The 21,368-nt window shown below is 38.4% G+C and overlaps 1 protein-coding gene across 3 annotated transcripts in view; it reads left to right on the plus strand.

Annotated features, from left to right (window-relative positions):
• SMYD3 (SET and MYND domain containing 3) overlaps positions 1-21,368 on the plus strand; it is a 420,671-nt gene that overhangs the window by 320,877 nt on the left and 78,426 nt on the right. For all 3 annotated transcript variants that reach the window (XM_063331007.1, XM_063331010.1, XM_063331008.1), the window contains exons 6-7: positions 12,417-12,484; positions 14,983-15,085. In XM_063331007.1, the coding sequence (XP_063187077.1) occupies positions 12,417-12,484; positions 14,983-15,085 (171 nt within the window). The remainder of the gene's footprint in view (positions 1-12,416; positions 12,485-14,982; positions 15,086-21,368) is intronic.

The following is a 21,368-nucleotide window of genomic DNA, read 5'->3' on the forward strand; positions in this document are numbered from 1 at the left end:
ATTGTTGTGACCAAAACTAGTATGTTCTTTCCTGTCACCCTGGGTTTTGTCAGGTGTAATAGAAATGCCACCTGCTCCTTGTTGCTTGCTAAAATCCCTTTGTCTGGCTGGTTTGCTTGTCTTGGGTATATGTAAAGATCTGGTTTGTACAAAACAAAAAAAAAAAGCTCAAAGTAAGGAGTATCAAAACTGGAAATAAACATTTGCTGAGAGTGAATCTGCATATCAGAACAAAATAGCATGAAGCACTAGGAGAGTTTTGTGAATCAAAGGAATATTTTGTAAATCCGTAGTTAGTTTTGTAAGGCTGTGTCAGCCATCTTTATTGCTTGAAATATATAACACAACAACATTGTAAATTTCAGACTGTAGTAAGCATTGGGACTTTGAAATGTGGATATCACTTCTACTCTTAATGTTTCTGAAATAATGAATCTGGGTTATGAAAACAATTGAATTGGCTTAAAAGTTGTAAGATAAAGGAAATGAAATTAAAGCATATTAGTTTTCATCAGCTTTCTAGGGTATACTACTGGTATTTATTTTCCTGGTCTGCATATATGAGGGAAGATGATACCAGTTTTCCTATAAAGAAATTTGATCCTTGCTGGTAGGTAGAAACATCACTTTCACATGAAAGAATACATGGTTATGGCAGTCACTTTGTAAATGGCAGTATATCATTTGAATGCTGGGAAAACACAGATATTTTTGATAAATCAATGAATAGAATCATAGAATCCTAGGGTTGGAGAGATCATCTAGTCCAACCCCCCTGCCAGAGCAGGGTCACCTAGAGCAGGTTGCACAGGAACGCATCCAGGCGGGTTTTGAATGTCTCCAGAGTTGGAGACTCCACCACCTCTCTGGGCAGCCTGTGCCAGTGCTCTGCCACCCTCAGGGTAAAGAGGTTCCTCCTCATGTTTAGGTGGAACTTCCTATGTTCAAGTTTGTGCCCATTACCTCTTGTCCTGTCCCCGGGCACCACTGAAAAGAGCCTGGCCCCATCCTCCTGACACCCACCCTTTAAGTATTTATAAGTGTTGATAAGGTCCCCCCTCAGCCGTCTTTTTTCCAGACTGAAGAGACCCAAATCCCTCAGTCTTTCTTAATCAGAGAGGTGCTCCAGTCCCCTAATCATCTTGGTAGCCCTTTGCTGCACCCTCTCCAGCAGTTCCCTGTCCCAATGCAAAGCTTCAGTGCCTTTCAAGCTAGGGAAAAAAAGAGTGAAACAAAATTGCATGTTATTTTTTAAAATGTTTGCTCAGCTTTTAAGTTTGCCTAGTCAGGCTATTTAATGATATCACATCTACTGTCTATTATTTTTAAAAAAACCCTGGTTTTTTTTATTTTAGTGTTTGACGTGAAGTTGAGGCATTTGTGGTGAAGAGCTTGGGTTAAGAATTAAGCAACCCAAAGTTTGCAGATGTTTAATGACAAGGATGTGTTTTGTCTGAAATGTACAGGATTTTAAACACATGGTGATAGATCACCCGATTTCAATGTTCACAGAAATTTTAATTCTTGTTCAGTTTGTAAACTTTCTTCCTATCCAATTGTTGTTTTGTGTAACTCATCTGATACCACTGAAGTCACTGCCAGTTTGTGTTAATATAAGTGCAAATTTTGTGCTCTTATTTGTGTTAAAAGCTTAAAGAAAACCCCACGTGGAGTCTGAACAGGGACAAATGAACAGGGAGTGGATCATTTTCTTTCAAGCTTATTTCTATAAAAGTGTATCCTTTATCAATTAATACTTGCTAAAATCATGTTTTTGAGAAGTTGACAGAGTCTGTTCCTGGTTGTTAGATTTAATTTATCTCATCGACGTGGGGAAAGTACTGTTCACCACAGAAATGCTCTTAGGAGGTTTTTTTTGCTGGTGAGTTTGTGGAAGGGCAAAGGTGAAGGAGTGAGGAGAAAATTCTTCTGCTAACGCAAGTATTTCCTGTAGACAGCAATTACATACAGGTCTGTGAACTTTAGTTAGCTACCCACAAGCATTTGAACTGTGAGCTCAACGTAGTGTTTGTCTAACCTTCCTTTATTTCTGCGTTTCCGAGATATCTGGTAGAGACTTCTCAAAATGAAATACTTTTCTTTTTCTTTATAAGGGAAAGATCAAATAATGCAGTTATTTGACCATTTTCTCACCAATTTACAGTCTGTGTGCCATAAGAGAGTTCATTAAGTAGGAAGCAGACATAGGTGTTTGGCTTTTTCCTGACTTTTTCTGCAAGCTATGATTCTGGCTGTGCTATTAAAAGCTACTATATATGTAGTTATTTTACAGTTCTTTTGTCAACTCATTGTTTGATGTCACGTTGACTAGGAGTTCTCTGTTTGAACTTAATTTATGAGCTTATTTTGCAGTAAATCGTTATATTTTCTTTATTCTGTGGCTCTTACCCCAATGGAAGTGTAGCTTAGTGCTTCCTCCAAGTATCGTGGTTTTTTTCTGAAGTAGAAATAGCATTTAGTAATGATACAGAAAGTCTATATAATGGCTAGTACTAATCTGGTACAATAAAGAAAAATGCTACTTCAAAGGAAAATCTGTTCTATTCAGTTGTAGGTAGAACACTATCTGGGGAATTATTTTCTGTTCTATTGAGGTAATGGCATTTCTACGAAGGAATTCTGATGGATGGGATGGTGACCTTGCCTCTACTAGTTTCTGGGGTACAGGCATTATGGGGGCCATAAGCCTTGTTCCCTTATAACCACCCAAATACATCCATGGTTCCTTCTGTTGGGGAAACAAAACAGTTATTTTATACTAGTACCTTCAGAAGTCACAAAGGAATTGAAAGAAAATGTGAAAGGGAGGTTTCTCTTACTCCGTACCAACTATCCAGGCATTTCTGAATGGAGCAGGTTGTAGCATCCAGAGCCTCTTCAAGCAAAATCTCCCACCCTGGCCTACTGATAGGTATGCAGCTCTGAGATGCTCTGGTTTGGGTCCCGGGTGTCAAATGCACCCTGCGGATCCACAGGAGTAGAGCAGGATTATTACTTTTTTTTCCTGACTTAACTCCCTGTCACTTCCCAGTATGGTCAAATACAGCACACAATGCTAGCAAATTGTCTTTGGTATTGTTAGATGTCATTGACTGACTGTGGTTTATCATCAAATAGGATTGTCCAAGAATGTCGGACTAGTATTATGGGAATGAGAAAACGAGTGGCATTAGCATGAAAGCTATGCCTCACAGTAACTGGAAGCGTATGTACTGTGTTGAGACTAAACATGTCCAATATTATGGAATTCTGAAAATTAAATTATTTCAAGTGTTTCCTGATCAGAGCAATGTTTGAAATAGCCCAGAAAATAGAGATGTAGGAAAAAAAAAAAAATACTGTCTGGAAACCCATGGGGAGTTGATTTTTCAGAGATACTAAGAATGCACGCATCCTATGGAAATCCAAGAATAATGACTACTTGTGGTATACAGGCCTTAAAATTACTGCCTTAGCTTTAATTCGTTCTATGCATCACATCATATCTTTACCTGAAATGTAATACTGTTCTATTTTCTCCTGAGAAGGAAATGGAGTTTGACTTGTATTTGCAGCCTTATCGTATCCTGCTATTTTCTATTATGTTCATATGCACCCTTCTGTGCCAGCACACACGCTCACAGTACAGCCGATTTTCCCTTTCAGTCAGAAGGGGTTCTAGAACCGTGGTCTGGATTTAACCATCTCTTCAGCGCCTTTAATAGGTAGTTACCCTTTTTTTTTTTTCTCCAAAAACCTCACATTAAGGCACTCAGCTGAATATTTCAGGGTTTCAGGATTAAATACATAGTGGGCTTTTTGTTTCACAGTTTTACTTTGTCCTGTTAAACCTCTGATTGCCACCTGGACTTATTCTATGTGATAAATATCAGGTGGCACTCCACTCCTTTTCACTGGCCACAGGCAGCTCTAGCCTGTCTCTTGCAGGACACCTCCTGTGGTACAGTAGCATCATTCTTCGTACCTGACAACACTGGTCATATGCTCTGTGTGGAAGGAAGGAGTAAGGGTGAGCTCAAAAGCATTTTGCAAGCATATGCTTATCAAGTTTTAAAAAACTTTAAAAAGAGAGTATTTTATTTATTGAATTCTACGTCAGCCTTTTGTGAACAGCTTATATAATTTTCAAATTGTATTTTTAAATGACCTGCTCTCAGCAGATGTTTGATCTGCCAGCTATCTGGAGGAACATAGTGCATATTTCCTATTGCCTTACTGATTTCCAAGGCCTTTAATGGGGAGAAGGGGGTTTAGACCACTGACAGTGATGGACTTACAAAAGGGTATCTGGCCCACTGATTTTTAGAAGTAGTAATGTCACCCAGTTTGAATGATAGGAATAAGTTGAAAAATAAATGATATCTAAATAACTTAAATCCATCTTTTATTTTTTGCTTTAATGATTTTATAAAAAGAGCAATACTTATTCCTTTTTCTAAAACTGTATGTCAAAAGAAAAATACTAGTAGTTTATCTATAGGGAAAGGGCATAAGAAAAATGGAAGAAACTGTCAGTCATATCGGTCCCGATGTACCTCGATGTGTAAACATTTTTGGGCCTCGATGTGCAAACATTACAAGAGCCTGAGATTTTGTCTGGTTAATACAAAACAAAGCAGATTGTAGATAGCCTTGCTTTGCATTGATCATGGACACATGCAGGTTTACAGTGTCATATGTGGCATGAGTGGTTTCTGTGTATTTTTTACACCCTACTAAGAAAAAAAAAGTCTGAGGTTCAGTTCTAAAACTCCCCAGTCATCTCTGATTTAGGTTGTAACTCAAGTAGCAAAGTGAGACTAGAGCTAGTTTAAAAACCGCATGCTACTTACGAAAAAAGTTATTAGAAAAAATCTGGGTTATTTCTCAAAAAAAAATGGTTACCAAATTTCTAAATTGAACAAGAATAATATTTTTGTTGCAGTTTTCAGAAGAATTTTCAAAATCAGACCTTTTATTTATGCGGGTTTTTTAAGTTTTTAAGATTTAAAAATACTCATTTTATGCCGTCACATTTTGGAAGTGAAGTTTCATTTTTTTTTTCTACTCCTTTTGAAATTACATCCTCAGCTTTTGTGCTTTCAGAAATTTCATGGTGGAAATAATTTTAAAGAACTGTTAGGAAAAGACAGTCTTGGGCAATAACTAAAGAGTGAAAAAGAGAAGAGGAAAAAGAGGCAAAAATCCACTAACACAAACAGACAAAATCCAAAGACTTATGGTCGATGAACTTCAAGAGGTAATATACTTGAAGGTCTAGCTCAATAAGTACCTCCAGAAGGATCAACAATTATATTGCAACTCTGAGAATAAAGTCGGCAAACCTTGAAACATTTAGGCTAGGTTTCATCTCACCTAACTTAGGCTGCCTAATGGTTATGAGCCTGCTATGAGGAGATCATCTGGGTAATGGAAGGAGAAGACAGATAGTAATTTATTCCACCTATATTGTTAGCTGAAGTTATACAAGATTAATCCATTAATGTTTTGGGTTTATGTATGCAATTTTCATACCAGCAACCACAGCTGAATCTCAAACTAATTTCTCATATTATGTCCAGCATTTATTTTTTGAATATACCGTAACAAAGCAGATAAACAGCTCTCTAACAACGCAGTCAAGACAAAGTCAGTTAACCACTCTTGGATGCCCATGAAGTTTGATCTCATTCAATAAACAAGCAGTTTATTTTCAATAGCCAGGCATGCAGTGGCTGTTGAAATCAAGTCAATAACTCTGCCCCATTTCACAGGAGTGGAGTTACCAGTAGGAAAATGAGGATGAAGAGAAGGATGTCATGCCTCTACCCCACTCCAATTAATAATGCCAAATGTTGCAAGCATACTGTAATGTGATCCATTAGTGGCTTTGCAGTTCCCTCTCTCCAGTTCTGCTCCAGAAATAGATGCATTTCAGTTCTGTTCCAAAAAGCAGGAATAATAATAATATTTGCAGAGCTGGGTAAAAGCTAGAATTTCACCAAAGGGAACATAAGGCTTGCTGACTGTTGTCAGAGGATAAATTTGTGAAAAGGTTAGGACAGGTTGCGCAAAATTTTTAGTGGGAGTTCTACAGAACTTAGAGATATTTTATTTTACCCAAAGAGTGCAACATTTTTGTATGTTTCAGGCTTTAGCTTTTCAAGGCTCAGATTTGTAACTACATCTTGCACATGCTTTAAAAAAAGCCAAAACCAAAAAAGTGCCCATAGCAAGCACAACATTTGTCCTAGTAATGATGGCTTTGAAAGTCTTAGTAATTGAATATATTTAGCTGCATAACTAAATATTTTTATTTGAAAGATCGGAGAAGTATGTGTGGGGTTAAGAAGAGAGGAGGTAATTTGCCATGACCTATTTTCATTCCATTCCAATCAAAATTGCACCACTTAGCTGAGTACTAAAAAGGGATGCCTGAAGCACACTTGCATTAAATCATCTGTTAATGTCAGGCCAAATTTATCTGGTTTACTGGCTTGTAAGTGGTGACAGCCCTCTTCAAGGGATACCTGTGTTCTGTACACTCGTCAGAATCTCTTATGTGCTAGGATAGCAAAAGCAGCCTGAAATATTGACAGTTGATGTGAAGAAATATCTCTAAAGACATAAGATGAAGAACTAAGAGAATAACTGGAAGTACACATCTTTGTCGTAACTAGCTCTGAAGTAATGGTAGTTCTCCAATTCAGCCAAAACATTGATGTTTTGGCACAGGAGATTAATTGGATTAATTGTTCTTGAAGTAAAATGAAATTACGAATTCAGTCATGGTGTGAAAGAAATGTAACTTCTCCACATTTCATGGTAATGCAATAAAATTTGGCTTCTGAGCAAGTATCACAAACAGTTAATTACTTGTCCCCTTTCCTTAGCCCGAAATATAAATGAGGTGAAGCTTTCCCAAGGCCATTCGAATATGTTTTGATTTCTGTCTGGAACAAAAACCTAAAGAACCTTTTTTCTTAACTGGTTTTGTTCCTTCTCTTGTCTCATATAGTTTTGGTTCTGTGACTCCCGTGGAAGCCAGTAGGTAGGTCCAGAGTACAATGCGATGTAGAATTGGATTCAAAGATCCTGGTTTAGTAAAACATGCAAGTCTGTATATATGAGCCGCAAGGGTCTAGTTTGCAAATGTGCTTTGTAATAGGTCTCCTTTCAGCACAGCATTCTGGTAGCAGATGCCTTTCCACTTTGTCCCATCCCCTCTCTCCCTCTCCAATGCACTGTCCCGTGGACAGAGCTGAGGTTTGAGTGAGAATCTCTGCCTGTGTGGGAAGCCCGGGTGTCATGGGCTGTGGCCGTGAGCAGCTGAGTGAAATACACTCAAAACAGGGGCTTGACAGGTCTGTCACAGCCGTGGCATATTGTGCATTTACAGTTTAGCGCTGTTGCTGTGTTTAGCACTGTTGCTCTAGCGCTCCATGTGCCAAATGAAGTCATTAGCAGATTTGAGATCTATCAACCATCTGTGCCTGGTATCTGTTCATCCTTGAGTGGGAAAGAGTTATTGGTGCAGAGCTACAGTGGGATGCACTGGTCCTAGAAGGTCTCTGGGGTATGCCTTGGTCATCTGAATTAGTGTGCCCCTTGCATAGCATTTACTGCCAACTCCTTCCTCCTGGATAACGATTGAGTCTCTTGAGAAGCCTGTTAACATGAGAACTGGTTACAGCATTTTGTGTTAAATATTTGCCAATGACCAGGGATACCCAGCCAGCTTTGGTGTGAATGAGAAAGTTAATAATCCATGAAGGTTTTTTTATATCTTTAATTTACATTACATTGGGTTCATAAATTAGGGGAAAAAAGTGTTAGTTATGGCTTTCTTCCTAGTGGTGGGTTAGAATACACCAGCTGTGACACGCCATTTACAGAGATGGCTGGAGTCATTGTGTATCAAAGCTGAAAATGATATTGACCCTATCAGCGCAATATACCCTTTGGTAGTCCTTCTTGTGAGGGTTTCTTATGCATATTGTAAGAGCCGCCTCACTGTGTTGCAATAACATACAGGAACACGTGGAGACAAAATGATTGATTATTAGTCCTGGTGTTTGTAATTTGATCTGTGCAGCAAGTGTTAGACAATAATGATTTGTTTTCTTTCCCTTATTCCCTTATTGACATTTTTCATTGTCTTGGTGTCCAAAATTCCAAATCTGGAATGTTCTGCTATCAAGTCTGAGTCTACTTTATATAACACAAATGCAAATCCATAGTATAAAGCAATATGAACAAGGTCTGAACTGAAAGCAAGTTCAACTCGATATATTGCCAAACTGAAGCCTTCATACCCTGTCAAATGCAAACACAAATAAATCTTCATGGCTGCCCACTAGACTGTGGGTCTGGCACAGACAGAGATTGCTCAGACAGTAGCTCCAGATGTCTTGAGAACAGAGACCTCCTTACGGGGTAAATTTACTGAGTTTTCATATGTCACTCAGAGGAAATAAAATTTAACAGATTGCAGTAATTTTTGTTTGCTGATAAAGCATGCCTCAGAATAACGGTCGGTCAGTCAGTAAAGGTGGTTTACTCTCTGTGTGTTTACCAGTCTGGGAAAGATTATGTCTCCTACTTGGGTTACCTTTCTGCAGATGTTTACCTCTAAACTATGTGCAGCCTCTCAAAAGAACAAATCTTTTTATTTAATCCAATCAGTTTATATAATGTTGCTTGTTGTTTGAAATAGCAGTTCCTTTGAAATAAACTTGAAGAACTTATTGCCATGGAGCCAAGTCAAACACTGAGAATTGATTCTTTAAATTTTTAGTGAACTGTACGGCCAATCAGGCTATGATGGTAAGCCCTGAGAGCTTTAGGATACTACTGAGTACGTTTTGCATTGCGGAGGTTTGAAGAGTCCGTGACTCCTCTGAGAATTTTCCCTCGGTTCTCATGCTGGGAGATGTATTATTTCAGAAATTTTAGAAATGGTAAGGAATTCGACTTTGCAACTTTGAAGTTCTGAAATGTGTGGGCATTTTTCCTTATTTGTAGGTATAGCAAACTCTCTGAGTACTCTGTTCTGCCTCTCTATGTAGATATGCAGTTTTTGTGCTGTGTAGCTGGATAGAGAAGAATTTTTAGAGGAATCAGAAGGGACAAGCTGAACAACAGCACAAATTAAATAACTGAGATAAATGATTCTGCAGGACTTAAGATGACAAGGACCATGACTTTGTAAGGAAGAACCCATTTCTTGAAGTGCCAGATTACCAAGAATTGTTATTCTTTCTTATTTTAAAATCTGGGATCACACAGAATCAGAACCTGACCGTAGTACAAAGAATAAGGTCAGTCGGTTAAGTCAGAAAAAAGACAATGCAAGGTGACCATGAAACCTGAAAGAAATACTGTGATGACTGAGAAAGACGTTGTTTGTTTTGCCTTGCTGTTTTGGTTTGGTTTGGGTTTTTTGTTTTGATTTTGGTTTGGGGGTGGTTTTTATGCGTTCCCCCCTCCCAGAGATGCAGTTAGTTAACTTCCAATCCCAGCAGGTTTTGATCTGTAAACAATTGCCTCAGGAACAAGGAGCTCACCTGTGCTCTCCTGCAGCAGTGTTAGATACTCCAGATTTAGCTGTTATTTGAGCTACACATAAATGTCTGTGAATCCTGGGAAGCTAGGAAAATGGATTTTTCTTCAGGTGTTCTGTAAAAGAAATGCCTTCCGTTTGTTTCTTGGGAGGTACAGTCTACAACAACTCTGTGGTGGACTTCTGGATTGAAATCTCAGAACTCCCCTTGGTAGGACTGATCTTTAACTTTGAGATTTAAAACCTCATAAAAGTTTATGTAAATAGAAATGTAGAGGAGATTCATTAGATTTTTTTTGAGACTTTGTAACAAATCTATAAAGAAAGCAACCAACCAACCCCATCCTCAGTTGACAGACTATGGAGATTTCATATTTGATACCTGTTACCAGCTGCTAACTGTCCATGAAGGATTGCCATTATATCAGAATTTCTCACACTGTAAATGATGAGATCTTCCTCTCACAACCACCATCTCAATTCCTCTTTCTCCACTTGCCGAGGACAGAAAGCAGCCATAACAAAGGTTACTATCTCTAGTACACTTTATATGTGCATCACTGTCGTTTTCATACCCAAATTTAAAAGGGGGGAAAGATTGTCTTCTAGGGGTTTAATCAAACCTTGGAGCACCTGAAACTTCTTATACCTCTGGTAGGATTGTGAGCAAAATCATGTAGCTCAAAAATCATGGGACTGGTTAAACTTCTGCCTGTGTTTATGTACTTAAATAGCTTTTTAGATCTGGCCCTGTATATGTCGGATTCCCAGTCTCATATCTGAAATGGCAAATAATTAGAAATTAGATAGTATTTCACTACCTCACTGGGATATTGAGATGCAACTGCATACTGTTAAAATACCTCAAACAGAGAGGTTAAAAAGTGCCTCATGGCGAGCTACGCTTGAAAGAAGTTCTTGATGTCTGAATCTCAGAGCATCCATTCATCGCACGTTTTTCTTCACGTATCCTGGTATAAAAAGCTAATGTTTATGAAATGCATGTTTATGAAAAGGAAAAGGTAAAACCATTGCGACTTCTGTGTGTCAAACTTCTCGCGTAATAGAATACATACCTTTAATAGAAAATGGTGAAACAGTCTCTATAACTCTACAGTGATTAAAATTCAATATCGTTAGTATAAACAGTTTTACGGTAATAAAAGGAGATTTGCAAGGAAGAGGGACTCATTTAGTTCTAAGAGATGTTTGACCTCTGCTACTTCATAATCCGTTAGAGAGAGCTAAGGTCCACATAAGCTGGCTTTCTTTCTCTGTTACCTGAAAGGCATTATTTTTTCAATAAATACCAAAATCAAGTCAATATTTTTAGAACCAGAATAATTGGAACTTTAAATGGACTAATCTTTGCTCAGAAGTTGTCTGACACTTTATATCCAATGCTAGCAGGAAAGAAATAATTAAGATGTATGCTTTTGATAATTGATCAGGAACATTTGAATGGGTTACATAAATAATAGACTAATCAAAGTATTGTCTAACCATTTAAAAAAAACACATGCCCTACTGTATGTACATTTATTTAAATTAACGTTGCTGTCAGAATTTATGAGAAATTTTGAAAGAGGATTTCATTTTTACCTTATGCTTAATGCTCTCATAAATAATAATTTGTCAATTTATAGGATAAGATATACTATTAAATTATTCAGTGTACCTCTTTAAAATAGAGATATGCATTTACTGTTCTGGGCAATTACTTTATGGATAAAACTGCAACTTTCAAATCTCATTTTCATGTCTGCCAAATCCTACTCTATCTCATTTTCTGTTCTAACGAGAATTAATGATATTAGTAATCTAATGTTATACAGAAGAGACCTGAGACTTTTCCTGTATATGCAGTATCATGCAGTATTTTTCGACATAAAATATTTTATTAGGATGTCATTGATAATTGACCAACAGATTATCTAAAAAATAAAAAGAAAATACAAAACCAGCTGTTAAAAAAAAAATCAGATGTTTGAAAAATACGTTAGAAATTGGGTTCTGTTTCTTGTTAAAGCCCATGAAAAGGATGCTTGCTAATCATTCACAAAGTGCTGATTTCTCTTGCAGTTGAACACCAAGAAACTTCAGTCTGATAGTTTGGGGTAGTGCTATGTCTACCTGCAAGCAACTTCCATTCTTCTCCACTCTTTTCTTAAACCACTTTAGCTTTGTATGTTTGTATGAGGGAGGAATACTCTATCAAGCTGAATATTTGAGAATAAATGAAAGGTTATGTTTCACTTGAATGGCAATTTGTATGTGCTTTTTTGTGGGATCTTTTACATGCAAGCCAAAATACCCTTAACGTGAAATATACGCTATTGCACAGTCTTTGTATTTATTTATGCCGTTATCAGGTTGCCATAGTCAAGGCTGCTATTTACTTCAAAACTGTCCCACATATATTCTTTGGGCTCCAGTGGTACTCATTAAAAGGTGCTGTGACAGCCTGGCATTGGCAGAGTCCCTGTGTGGAAGCTGTCACTCTTTTCATCATCAGTTGTCATCTGCTGTGTTGTCTCTGGGCTGATCTTTTCAGGCTCTGTGTAGGGTGGCTTTTTTTTTTCCTCCCTGGACAGGAAAGCAGGGCCTCTGCATGTGTTTAACCCCACATTTTTGCAGGATACTAATATTTCTGCTTTTAATTGACTGCAGTTTTACAGGAGAGTGTGTCCCAGATGTGGTTGCTCTAAAATGAAAAAGCACCAGTGTTGGGCTTGAATGTTTCCCATCCAATTACCAATTGCCCCTTCATTTTATTTTGAAAGTTTTTTTTCACTTGAGTATGGGTTTTCCAAACGATTCTGGTAATCCTGGATTTTTTCCCTTGTTTTTACAGGTGACCTGTAACTGTTTCACCATCAGTAATGGAGAGATGCAGGATGTTGGTGTTGGCCTGTATCCCAGGTACTGTGGACACTGTTTCATTCACAGGGAAAGTCTATGTTAGTTTTGTTTTGTTTTTTTCCTTTTTTCCTAGGTAGCGGCAAAAGCCATCAAAGTAACAGGTAACATGTCTAAACAAGAAACTGGGAAATGCAAATAAATTAAAGGAGAATAAAAAATATGGTCAAGTTGAAAACGTTCTTAATAGTCCTGATTACAGAGGTAAAACAGTTTAAATAAGATACGTCTTTATATTTTATTTTTATGGAGGTGGTAGTCTTTTCTAAGTAGGAATAAATGCTGACATAAAAAATGTCTGACTGGGACTATTAAAAGGAAACCTGTTCAGCTTTAGTTTAGAATACAGATATTTTGCAGCCGAGAGCCTTCTGAACTGGCAATTAAAAGAAAAAGATTGAACACGTTTATTAGTAAATTACCATAACTAAGAAACCAGTAAAGTGAAAAGATAAGTCCCCTGAGAGATGGATGTTAATGTTTTAATTTCTTATTATTGTTTCTTGTTTGTATTAGGTAAGAAGTACGTACCAGGGAAGGTTTTTGCCTTCATAGAATTAGTTACCTGTAATTATTAATGTGGAAAATTAGTATGTATGGTTTAAAATTATCTTTTACCATCTCAAATTTTTGTTAATGCACTGTTGAACTATGTTGTCAATACCTCAGTGGGCCTGTCACTGTTGTTTCTTTTTCTACTAATGTCACGTGTAAGATTTGACTAAGGATACGTAATACCTTGAGGCCTGCCTTGTGGTAAAGATAAGGGAAAGGCGGTTAGGAGGACGTGGGAATTAGTGTTATGAAAAGTGCAGAACAGTCATTTAATTTCATAGTGGAATGGAAACAAATCCTTTCACATACTTGGAAAAAATGGAACAATAATTTCGAGCATTATTATTAGTGAAATGTTTCTTTTGGTTTAAAAAAGCCCCTGACTGTGAAGAAAGTGGCTATCTATGTTCTGCAATAGTGCACTGCCAGGAGAGGCAAGAGACTTTTTCCCAAGTCAGTTCAGAGCAGTTTGAGTTTTGCTGTAGAGAATCACTCTGAGCCGGGAAAATTGTCAACTTCAATCTGTGGTTCCTGAATCCTAGGCAAATGCTCTTTCAGATGAATTCATATGCTTCCAGGTGAATTTGTCATCAAGCCCACTAGTGTTTTCATAAGATAAAATTTGATTAAAAATGCTTTGTTTAGTCTTTTTAAGAGGTTGTATATTGCCACATGGCTTGATAGCTTCAGCGTCCTAATATATTTTAAAATAGATAAAATCCTCTGGTCCTTCTCTGCACCACCTTGCCAGCAGCTTTGGGAGAAGGCCCAGTGATCTCACAAGTGAAATGGATGCTCTCTCCCAGTGTACGTTACTGGGGTCACATGGAGATGAGCCCAGAAGGGATATCAAAAGAGTCAGGCTCCGTGTTGATAGCTTCTTTAAGAATTTGGTGCAGGACTCTGACCCTCGGCAACATCCTGTATTTTGCCAACAACAGTTGGGATTTTGAATTGCTGAAGCAAGCAGACAAGGAAAGCAGCTATAGGCAGCCAGGGGCTGAATAAACAAAAAATTCTTCTTCCAGCTTCATGATGCCAGAATTGTTCTTTCAATGGGTCATTCCCATAGGGGAAGAACCATCAGCCCGACGTCTGCTACGGAACTGATGTTGGCCTGGCAAAGTCAGTTGTTTCTCAGCTAATGGAACATGGGACTCAAAGTGTATAGTGGATGTTGTTGATGTTGTTCTTAACAGTCTTCTTCAAAAAAAAAAGGGAAGGGCATGTTGTCTGTGTCAGGAGATCCACCTGTGTGTTTTGCTCTTGGGGGTGGCAGAAGCTTTCCAATGAGCTGTGCTGCTTTAGCTGTCACATGCCACAAGAACAGAGGCTAAACCAAAACACACGCAAATCAGAGGCAATGGCTGTATCTCTTCTTTCAACTCTATACACCAAGTACTTTGGTTTTGGGACATAGTATACCCCATTTTCTACCTGATATGAAATACAGGTTGATTGCTCGTCCCTTAAGCTGCGGTTCCATTGACGGTCAGGGTAACTGATAAGGTGACGGCCCTGAATCTGAACAGAAGCAGCAGAAATAAAACACATTCCCAAGCTACTAACCTTTTGCTCATAACTGTCCGGGTTGCCTTGTTCCCCACTTGCCTGCTCTGCCCTCTCCCCTGAGTCAGGCCTCTTGGAGAGTTGCTCGGAGGCCATTAACTCCCCCCGCCCTGAGTGCACAGAAGGCAGAAACACGTGAAGAGATCCGGGCATGACTCCTATTAGCAATGAATATAAATCTTCTAAGCATTAATTTTCCTCCCCTAACCAAGAGCAGCTGATTTACCAGGGATTTTATTTGTTTCATAACTTAATTGCTTGATACTTCAGATGTAATCATGTTAGCTACTTTTAAATTATTAAAGGAGAATGTCAGTGGAGGCTCCTCTGTAAAGTTCTTTCTCTCTCTCTTTCTCCCCCTCTACCACCCCTTACAGCATGTCTCTACTGAACCACAGCTGTGACCCAAACTGTGTGATCGTTTTTGAAGGATACCAGCTTTTACTTCACTCTGTCCGAGAGATACAGATTGGTGAAGAGGTAATTAACTTGTCCTCCTTTCCATCACAGACACCTGCAACAATGACATCTCCCTAAATAAATTCCAGACTGCAGGGCCACCAGCTTAATATTTTGATGATATATTGATGCCACTTTCTAGCACATAGCTATCAGGGGGAAAATGATAAATAGAATCATCTCTTCACACTGCCTGGGCCCCATAATCATTACTTCTCATAAATCACTAGCAGTCTTGATAAATTCTTGTTCCCTCTTTCCTCCTCTAGGCACTTCATTTTGTTTGTATTTGAACGTCTTTACCCTGATGGAAACACTTACAATATTTCTGGGTGGAATGCAGTGTTCACTAAGTCATTGCAACAATAAGCATTTGTCAGGCTGCACCCAGACTGTTGTAGTAAACCTTTCATTGGCAGTGAAAGTAGCAAGACAAGGTTTGTTTTCTTGTCCATTTCCCGAGAAAAGACTTCAAAATATGCCTTTCAAGAGATTTCTGATTTGATCTAAGGTATTCTCAGCTTTGTTTTTATGACAGCGTTTGTATTACTTTGAAAATAATAATTTGTGGCTGAGCAAGCATTTAAAAGTAAATGTCTTTTGTAGCAATACAATATTGAATTTGCTTCATAGCATGCAGCTTCATGCTGCAAAGACGTGTGTATATATGTATCTTTACACACACCAATGACCTGTGTAGTCTTAGCTGTTGGTCATTTCAAAATCATGACTTAATGTAAATACAGTTCACGCCTGTAATTCAGACTCTGGGAAGATCAAGGGCATATGTATAGTAATTTAGAAGTATTATCTTTTTTCCTCCCTATCAGGTGTTTCTTTTTTAATGTATCCTTTCTCTAAGATAGTAGTCTATCAAAACAAGTAAATGAAAAAATATTTTTTTATCCAAAATATTGTGGAGAACCAACAGAAATACTTTTGCATACTTACTTTTTTGTCAAGAGAAATCTTTTAGGATGCCATATACTTTTGTGGAGCTACTAAGTATAGACATAATTCTGGCTGGCATTCTTGTTCAAGCCAAATTATACATTTCATCCATATACTGTAACTTTTCTCTTGGCTTCCCAATTCACCAAGATCAGTTATTTATTTAAAAATGCAGTAGATTTTAATGTCTTCCCAGGATACATTTGGGTTAATTATTAGAATTCTAAATTCTGAAGCTATCTTATTTTTATGTCTGTGGATATATTTTTCCAGATAAATTTCGTAAAGCGATTCTTTGTAAAAAGCAGCTTTTACAGGCCTTGAGTGGCCCTGGATAGTTCTGGAGTGAGAAGTGAAGTAGAATTCCCTTGCAGGCATGACCACCATGCAGACTGTGCTATGGCTGTGAAGCTGTGACCCAAATGTTAGACTTAATGTTAGTGGTCTGTAACCCACAAAAGTCTCTAGGTTAAAATCAGTGGTGAAACAAGTATGGTGTAAGTTACAAGTCATTCGTAAGGCAATCAGGAAATAAATATAAGTTACAAAGCAGGGCAGCTAGGACCAGTTTGTTTGAGTGACTTCGGCAGTTGTGTGAATATGGGCTTTAAGATGACTGCACCTAATGTGGGCATGTTATATTTTCTAAAAGACTTTGCCTCCAAGGAGGCAGTAAAATAGTCTGAATTTTCCAAAACGCTCAGTATCGGGTTTCTTTGTTGGAACTATTGCTTCTGGTTTTGGTACTGAAAGGAAAACTTGCTTTAAGGAACATGTAAGCTTTTATATATATACATATGTATGTGCTGCATTGAAGCAGGTGCCCTCTTAACTGGAAATAAAGGTTTCAGTCTGAGGTATGTGCTTCTTTAAATAAGGATTTGTCTAAGGGAGAAAATGGGTATAAGTGAGAAAGTCAAGACACAAAGTGAGTATTAGTTTAGATCTGTTATGAGAAGAGGAAGGAAAAGAAAATTATTACGAGGGTATGTACAAGTCAGCAGTTTAATATTATTTTCAACACCCAATTACTTTTCCTCTTACACAACTGCTACCGCTTTTCATTTTTTGTTCTGCATGGTAGCTTTGGTATAACTTCTTTCTACATTGCCTTACTGCTTGCCTGCAGCAGGGTGAGCTCAGTTTTCTTGATAGCCATGTATTGAATTTACACACCTATGTACATGAAAATACATTACCTGTTGTGAGCTGAGTTTCTGCTTACATTACTGAGGTCATAATCTGAGCTAATGGGAGAGAAAATGCATGTTAGGGAGGAATGTGATTGGGTTTTCTGAATCAGTCAAGTGCTCTGAGGTGGTAAGATGAACGTTGTTTCAAGTCATGAGGCAACAAGAAAACTCCAATAATTATAAGCAGTAGAAAACTTGTCTTATCCAGTTCAAACTTACACTAGATGTAGTCAGAATGAGAGCCCCTGTGTAATAATTAATAGAAAGTAAATAAGCACTAAGATTTATTAGAAATGAGAAGCTAAGTAGCAAGTCAAGCTCAGATTAGTAGAAGATGACTTTGGCTTTACTATCCATACAGCAGGAAACTTGATAGGGCTTCTGGACCCATGCCAGGAAAATATCAGCCACTGCAATATAATGTATTCACTAGGCCAGTGAGAAGTAAAAATATTTTTGCACATTTGTAGTGCTTTCTGCCAAAGGACTCTACAACAGTTTACTCATGTTCAGGAGTTGTTGACCACCTATAATCACAGGGAGTGATTACAGAGACACAGGTAGTTCAGGTGACTGGCAGCTGTGCTCATCTCACAATTATATAAAGAGGGAGGCAGCAGTAGACTTGATTAGGGTTCTAAATCAGACAAAGAGATATTATTACATTGGATGTAGCTGCTGCAGTGTGATGCAGATTTATTCAGGAATAACATTTGTGCCCCAAACCACACTTTAGAGTTCTCATGCAATACACAGTAATTATGTTTATCAAGTCAGTGATGAAAAACATGCAAGATTATGAGAACCTCAAAAAGTTTTAATGTCCTGATAGAATTTGTTTTAGTCTTGTATCTAGGCAGATTTTTTGGCTCTGCGTGTTTTTGACAGGAAGGCGTGTGGCATTTAGTGTTTTTTAGTTCAGTTTTGGTTTGGGCTTTGAAATTTGTTCAAATCCTAAGGCCAAAATGTATCTCAGGCAGTAGGAAATTAGGACAGAAAATGTTTGCCTAAATCTTTATAGAATGAAAGTGCTAAATTTTATAGTGCTGTATATTTGGAAAACCAATCACTCCTAAAATCGTATGCAAAAATTCTAGCCACCTAGGCCTTTTTTGTAGCAAAGACAGTGTTGCCAGTCCTGAAGTACTAAGGAATCACGAGTCATGAATGTTACATTTTTGTAGGCACTGAAAGAAGGGATTCATTCATGTATAATTGCATGGTTTCCCAAGTTGAAGCTTTAAGAAAATAAAGTGTATTGCAGGAATCATAATAAAATGCTGAGAGATGGCAAGATGGAGAAGTGTCTGGTCCTTAAATTTTGCTTCGGAAATCAAAAGTTCAGCTTTATCTTTAGGTATATTATTTGGGTTTTATACTAATGTGGTTCTATGGAATTGCATGCTCTTTGAGGGCAGAAAATTACCATTTTAAACAAAAACACACTGTGTTCCCATTGGCTCTGGACAGTGAATGCTTTAGTTGATGTTCAAAATAAAAGCTTCCATTTCTGTCATTATATAACTTATTTGTCTGTTTAAATAACATTTATAACCCTCTTTAAATGTAGAATTTTTAAAGTGAAAATTTGGCTCTGTGTGGTGGGTTGAGCCTGGCTGGACACCAGATGCCCACCAAATCTGCTCTATCGCTCCCCTCCTCAACTGGACAGGGGAGAGAAAATATGATGAGAGGCTCATGGGTTGAGATAAGAACAGGGAGAGATCATTCATCAGTTACTATCACAGGCAAACCAGACTCAACTTGGGGAAATCGGCTTAATTTATCACCAATCGAAACAGAGTAGGGTAATGACAAAATGAAAACTAAATCTTAAAACACCTTCCCCCTACCCCTCCCTTCCTCCCGGGCTTAACTTCACTCTGGATTTCTCTACCTCCTTCTCCCCATGGTGGTGCAGGGGGATGGGGAATCGGGGCTGCACTCAGTTCATCACACATTGTTTCTGCCATTTATTACTCCTCAGGGGGAGGACTCCTCACACTCTTCCCCTGCTTCAGCGTGGGGTTCCTCCCATGGCAGACAGTCCCCAACAAATGAGTTCTTCCCACGGGCAGCAGTTCTTCACAAACTGATCCAACATGGGTCCTTTCCATGGGGTGCAGTCCTTCAGGAGCAGACTGCTCCAGCGTGGGTCCCCCACAGGGTCACAAGTCCTGCCAGCAAACCTGCTCCAGCATGGGCTCCTCTTTCCACAGGTCCTGCCAGGAGCCTGCTCTAGCGCAGGCTTACCATGGGGTCACAGCCTCCTTTGGGTGCATTCACCTGCTGTGCTTGCCTGTTCCTCCACGGGCTGCAGGTGGATATCTGCTCTGCCATTAACCTCCATGCACAGCAACTTCTTTTCCCCTTCTTACATATGTCATCCCAGAAACGCTACCACCGTTGCTGATGGGTAGCCTTTGCCAGCGGTGGGTCTGTCTTGGAGCCGGCTGACATTGGCTCCACCGTATATAGGGAAAGCTTCTAGCAACTTCTCACAGAAGCCACCCCTGTAGGTGCCCCCTGCTACCACAACCTTGCCACACAAACCTGATACATTCTGATAGGAAACTTCCTTCCAGCCTGGTAGCCTTTCTTTTTTTTCTTCCCCATCCTTACTCATTCACATAAGGACGTATGAGTCTATCCTAATACCCCAAAGTCTAGCGCTTAACCATCTGGTAATCATCACCGCTAAATTTAAGTGTTCTCTGTCCTGCAACTGGTATAAAGGGAATGGAACAGATAGGGAGAAGAGGAGAGGACAAAAGAATTGGAAGGAAGACAAGGTTTGGAAGCAACTATTGATGTCCATGCATAGACTGGGAGTGGAGGTGGCTAGAAAGTGTCTCAAGGGTCTCTTAGCGCTCTGCAGACTCTGCTCTCTACCAGTTTTTTGAGCATAATTGAATCTAATAGCAGGAAGAAAGAAAGAATAGATTTTTGTGGGCATTTTATTCTATATGTCCCTACTTAAAAGACTACAGGATTTTCTGAAACTTGCTTCCAGCAGCTCAAAACTAATTATATCACCATTTTGCTCCTCAAGATAATATGAGTTGTAATGCTGACTATCACAGCTTTTGTAACTTTAGGTGATGTTACTTTGACAGGATACAAAGATTTCCTTTTCTTGCACTTTCTTCCTTGCAAAAATGAAATGTAGGTATTGCAAAGAAAGGTAAGAATGCAAAAGGATTATAAGAAAGCAAAAATTATTCACCTAGGGATCACCAGGGCTCCTTTAGTGATAAGGCAGCCTATCAGCAAATTTACTTTCTCAAAAAGACAAGCAGCTTGCTCTGAAGAGGTCTTCGTCATTTCCCTACCCTTTGCAGCCACTTTAAACAGCATTAAGATGTGTGTTATAATTTCAATTGACTTTTTGTTAATTACCTGGTGTTTTGCAGCCAGACATGAGTTCATTTTGCCTATTCTCCAATCAGGAGTTGTATAGGTGTGGTTAGTTCAGTGCATAGCTCAAATCAATTAATCCTGCTGAGAGACAGCATGTATTAGCTGAGGTCCAATTCTGCTCCAAAAATGGGTGCATGGCTTCTCATCAGCTTCAGAGTTCAGTTAGAGAAAATTTATCTTTCTGCAGAAAGTCACATAACAAACCATACTTTTACAGAGCAACTAATTTTTAAAATTAATATTAAATGCAAATCATAATTTCAGACAACCAGCAATGAAATCTATGTTCGTGATAGATTTCAACCAAGATATGTAATATTTCTGTTGTTACAGTTCTGTGAGGAGAAGTTTTATGTCTGTGTGTTTGACATATTATATTCTGTTGCATTTCATGTTTTAAAATGAAATCTTTCCTTGAGTTAGAAGGCATTTTGATAATATATGCCAAAACAGAAAAAGCACTGACTGTTCACCACTTATATAACTCTGTATCAGGAACAGATTTTTGTACACAACCCTTCCTAAGACCCTGAGACCACTGATTGCAAAAACAAGAAGACTCGCTTTTTTCCGCTGCTGTTTGCATTAAAATAATTGATCATGAATTTCTACAGAAACCTCTGTCTAGAAATTTTGTAGCTTATAGCCTGTTGCAAAAAGCATAAATTAAGTCCACTGCAGCATGTCAGTACTGGAAAATTGTGTCCACATTGTTTGGCAGATGAGGAACATGAGAAACT

This window comes from Chroicocephalus ridibundus, chromosome 3 (assembly GCF_963924245.1).
Source record: "Chroicocephalus ridibundus chromosome 3, bChrRid1.1, whole genome shotgun sequence".
Classification (NCBI taxonomy): domain Eukaryota; kingdom Metazoa; phylum Chordata; class Aves; order Charadriiformes; family Laridae; genus Chroicocephalus; species Chroicocephalus ridibundus.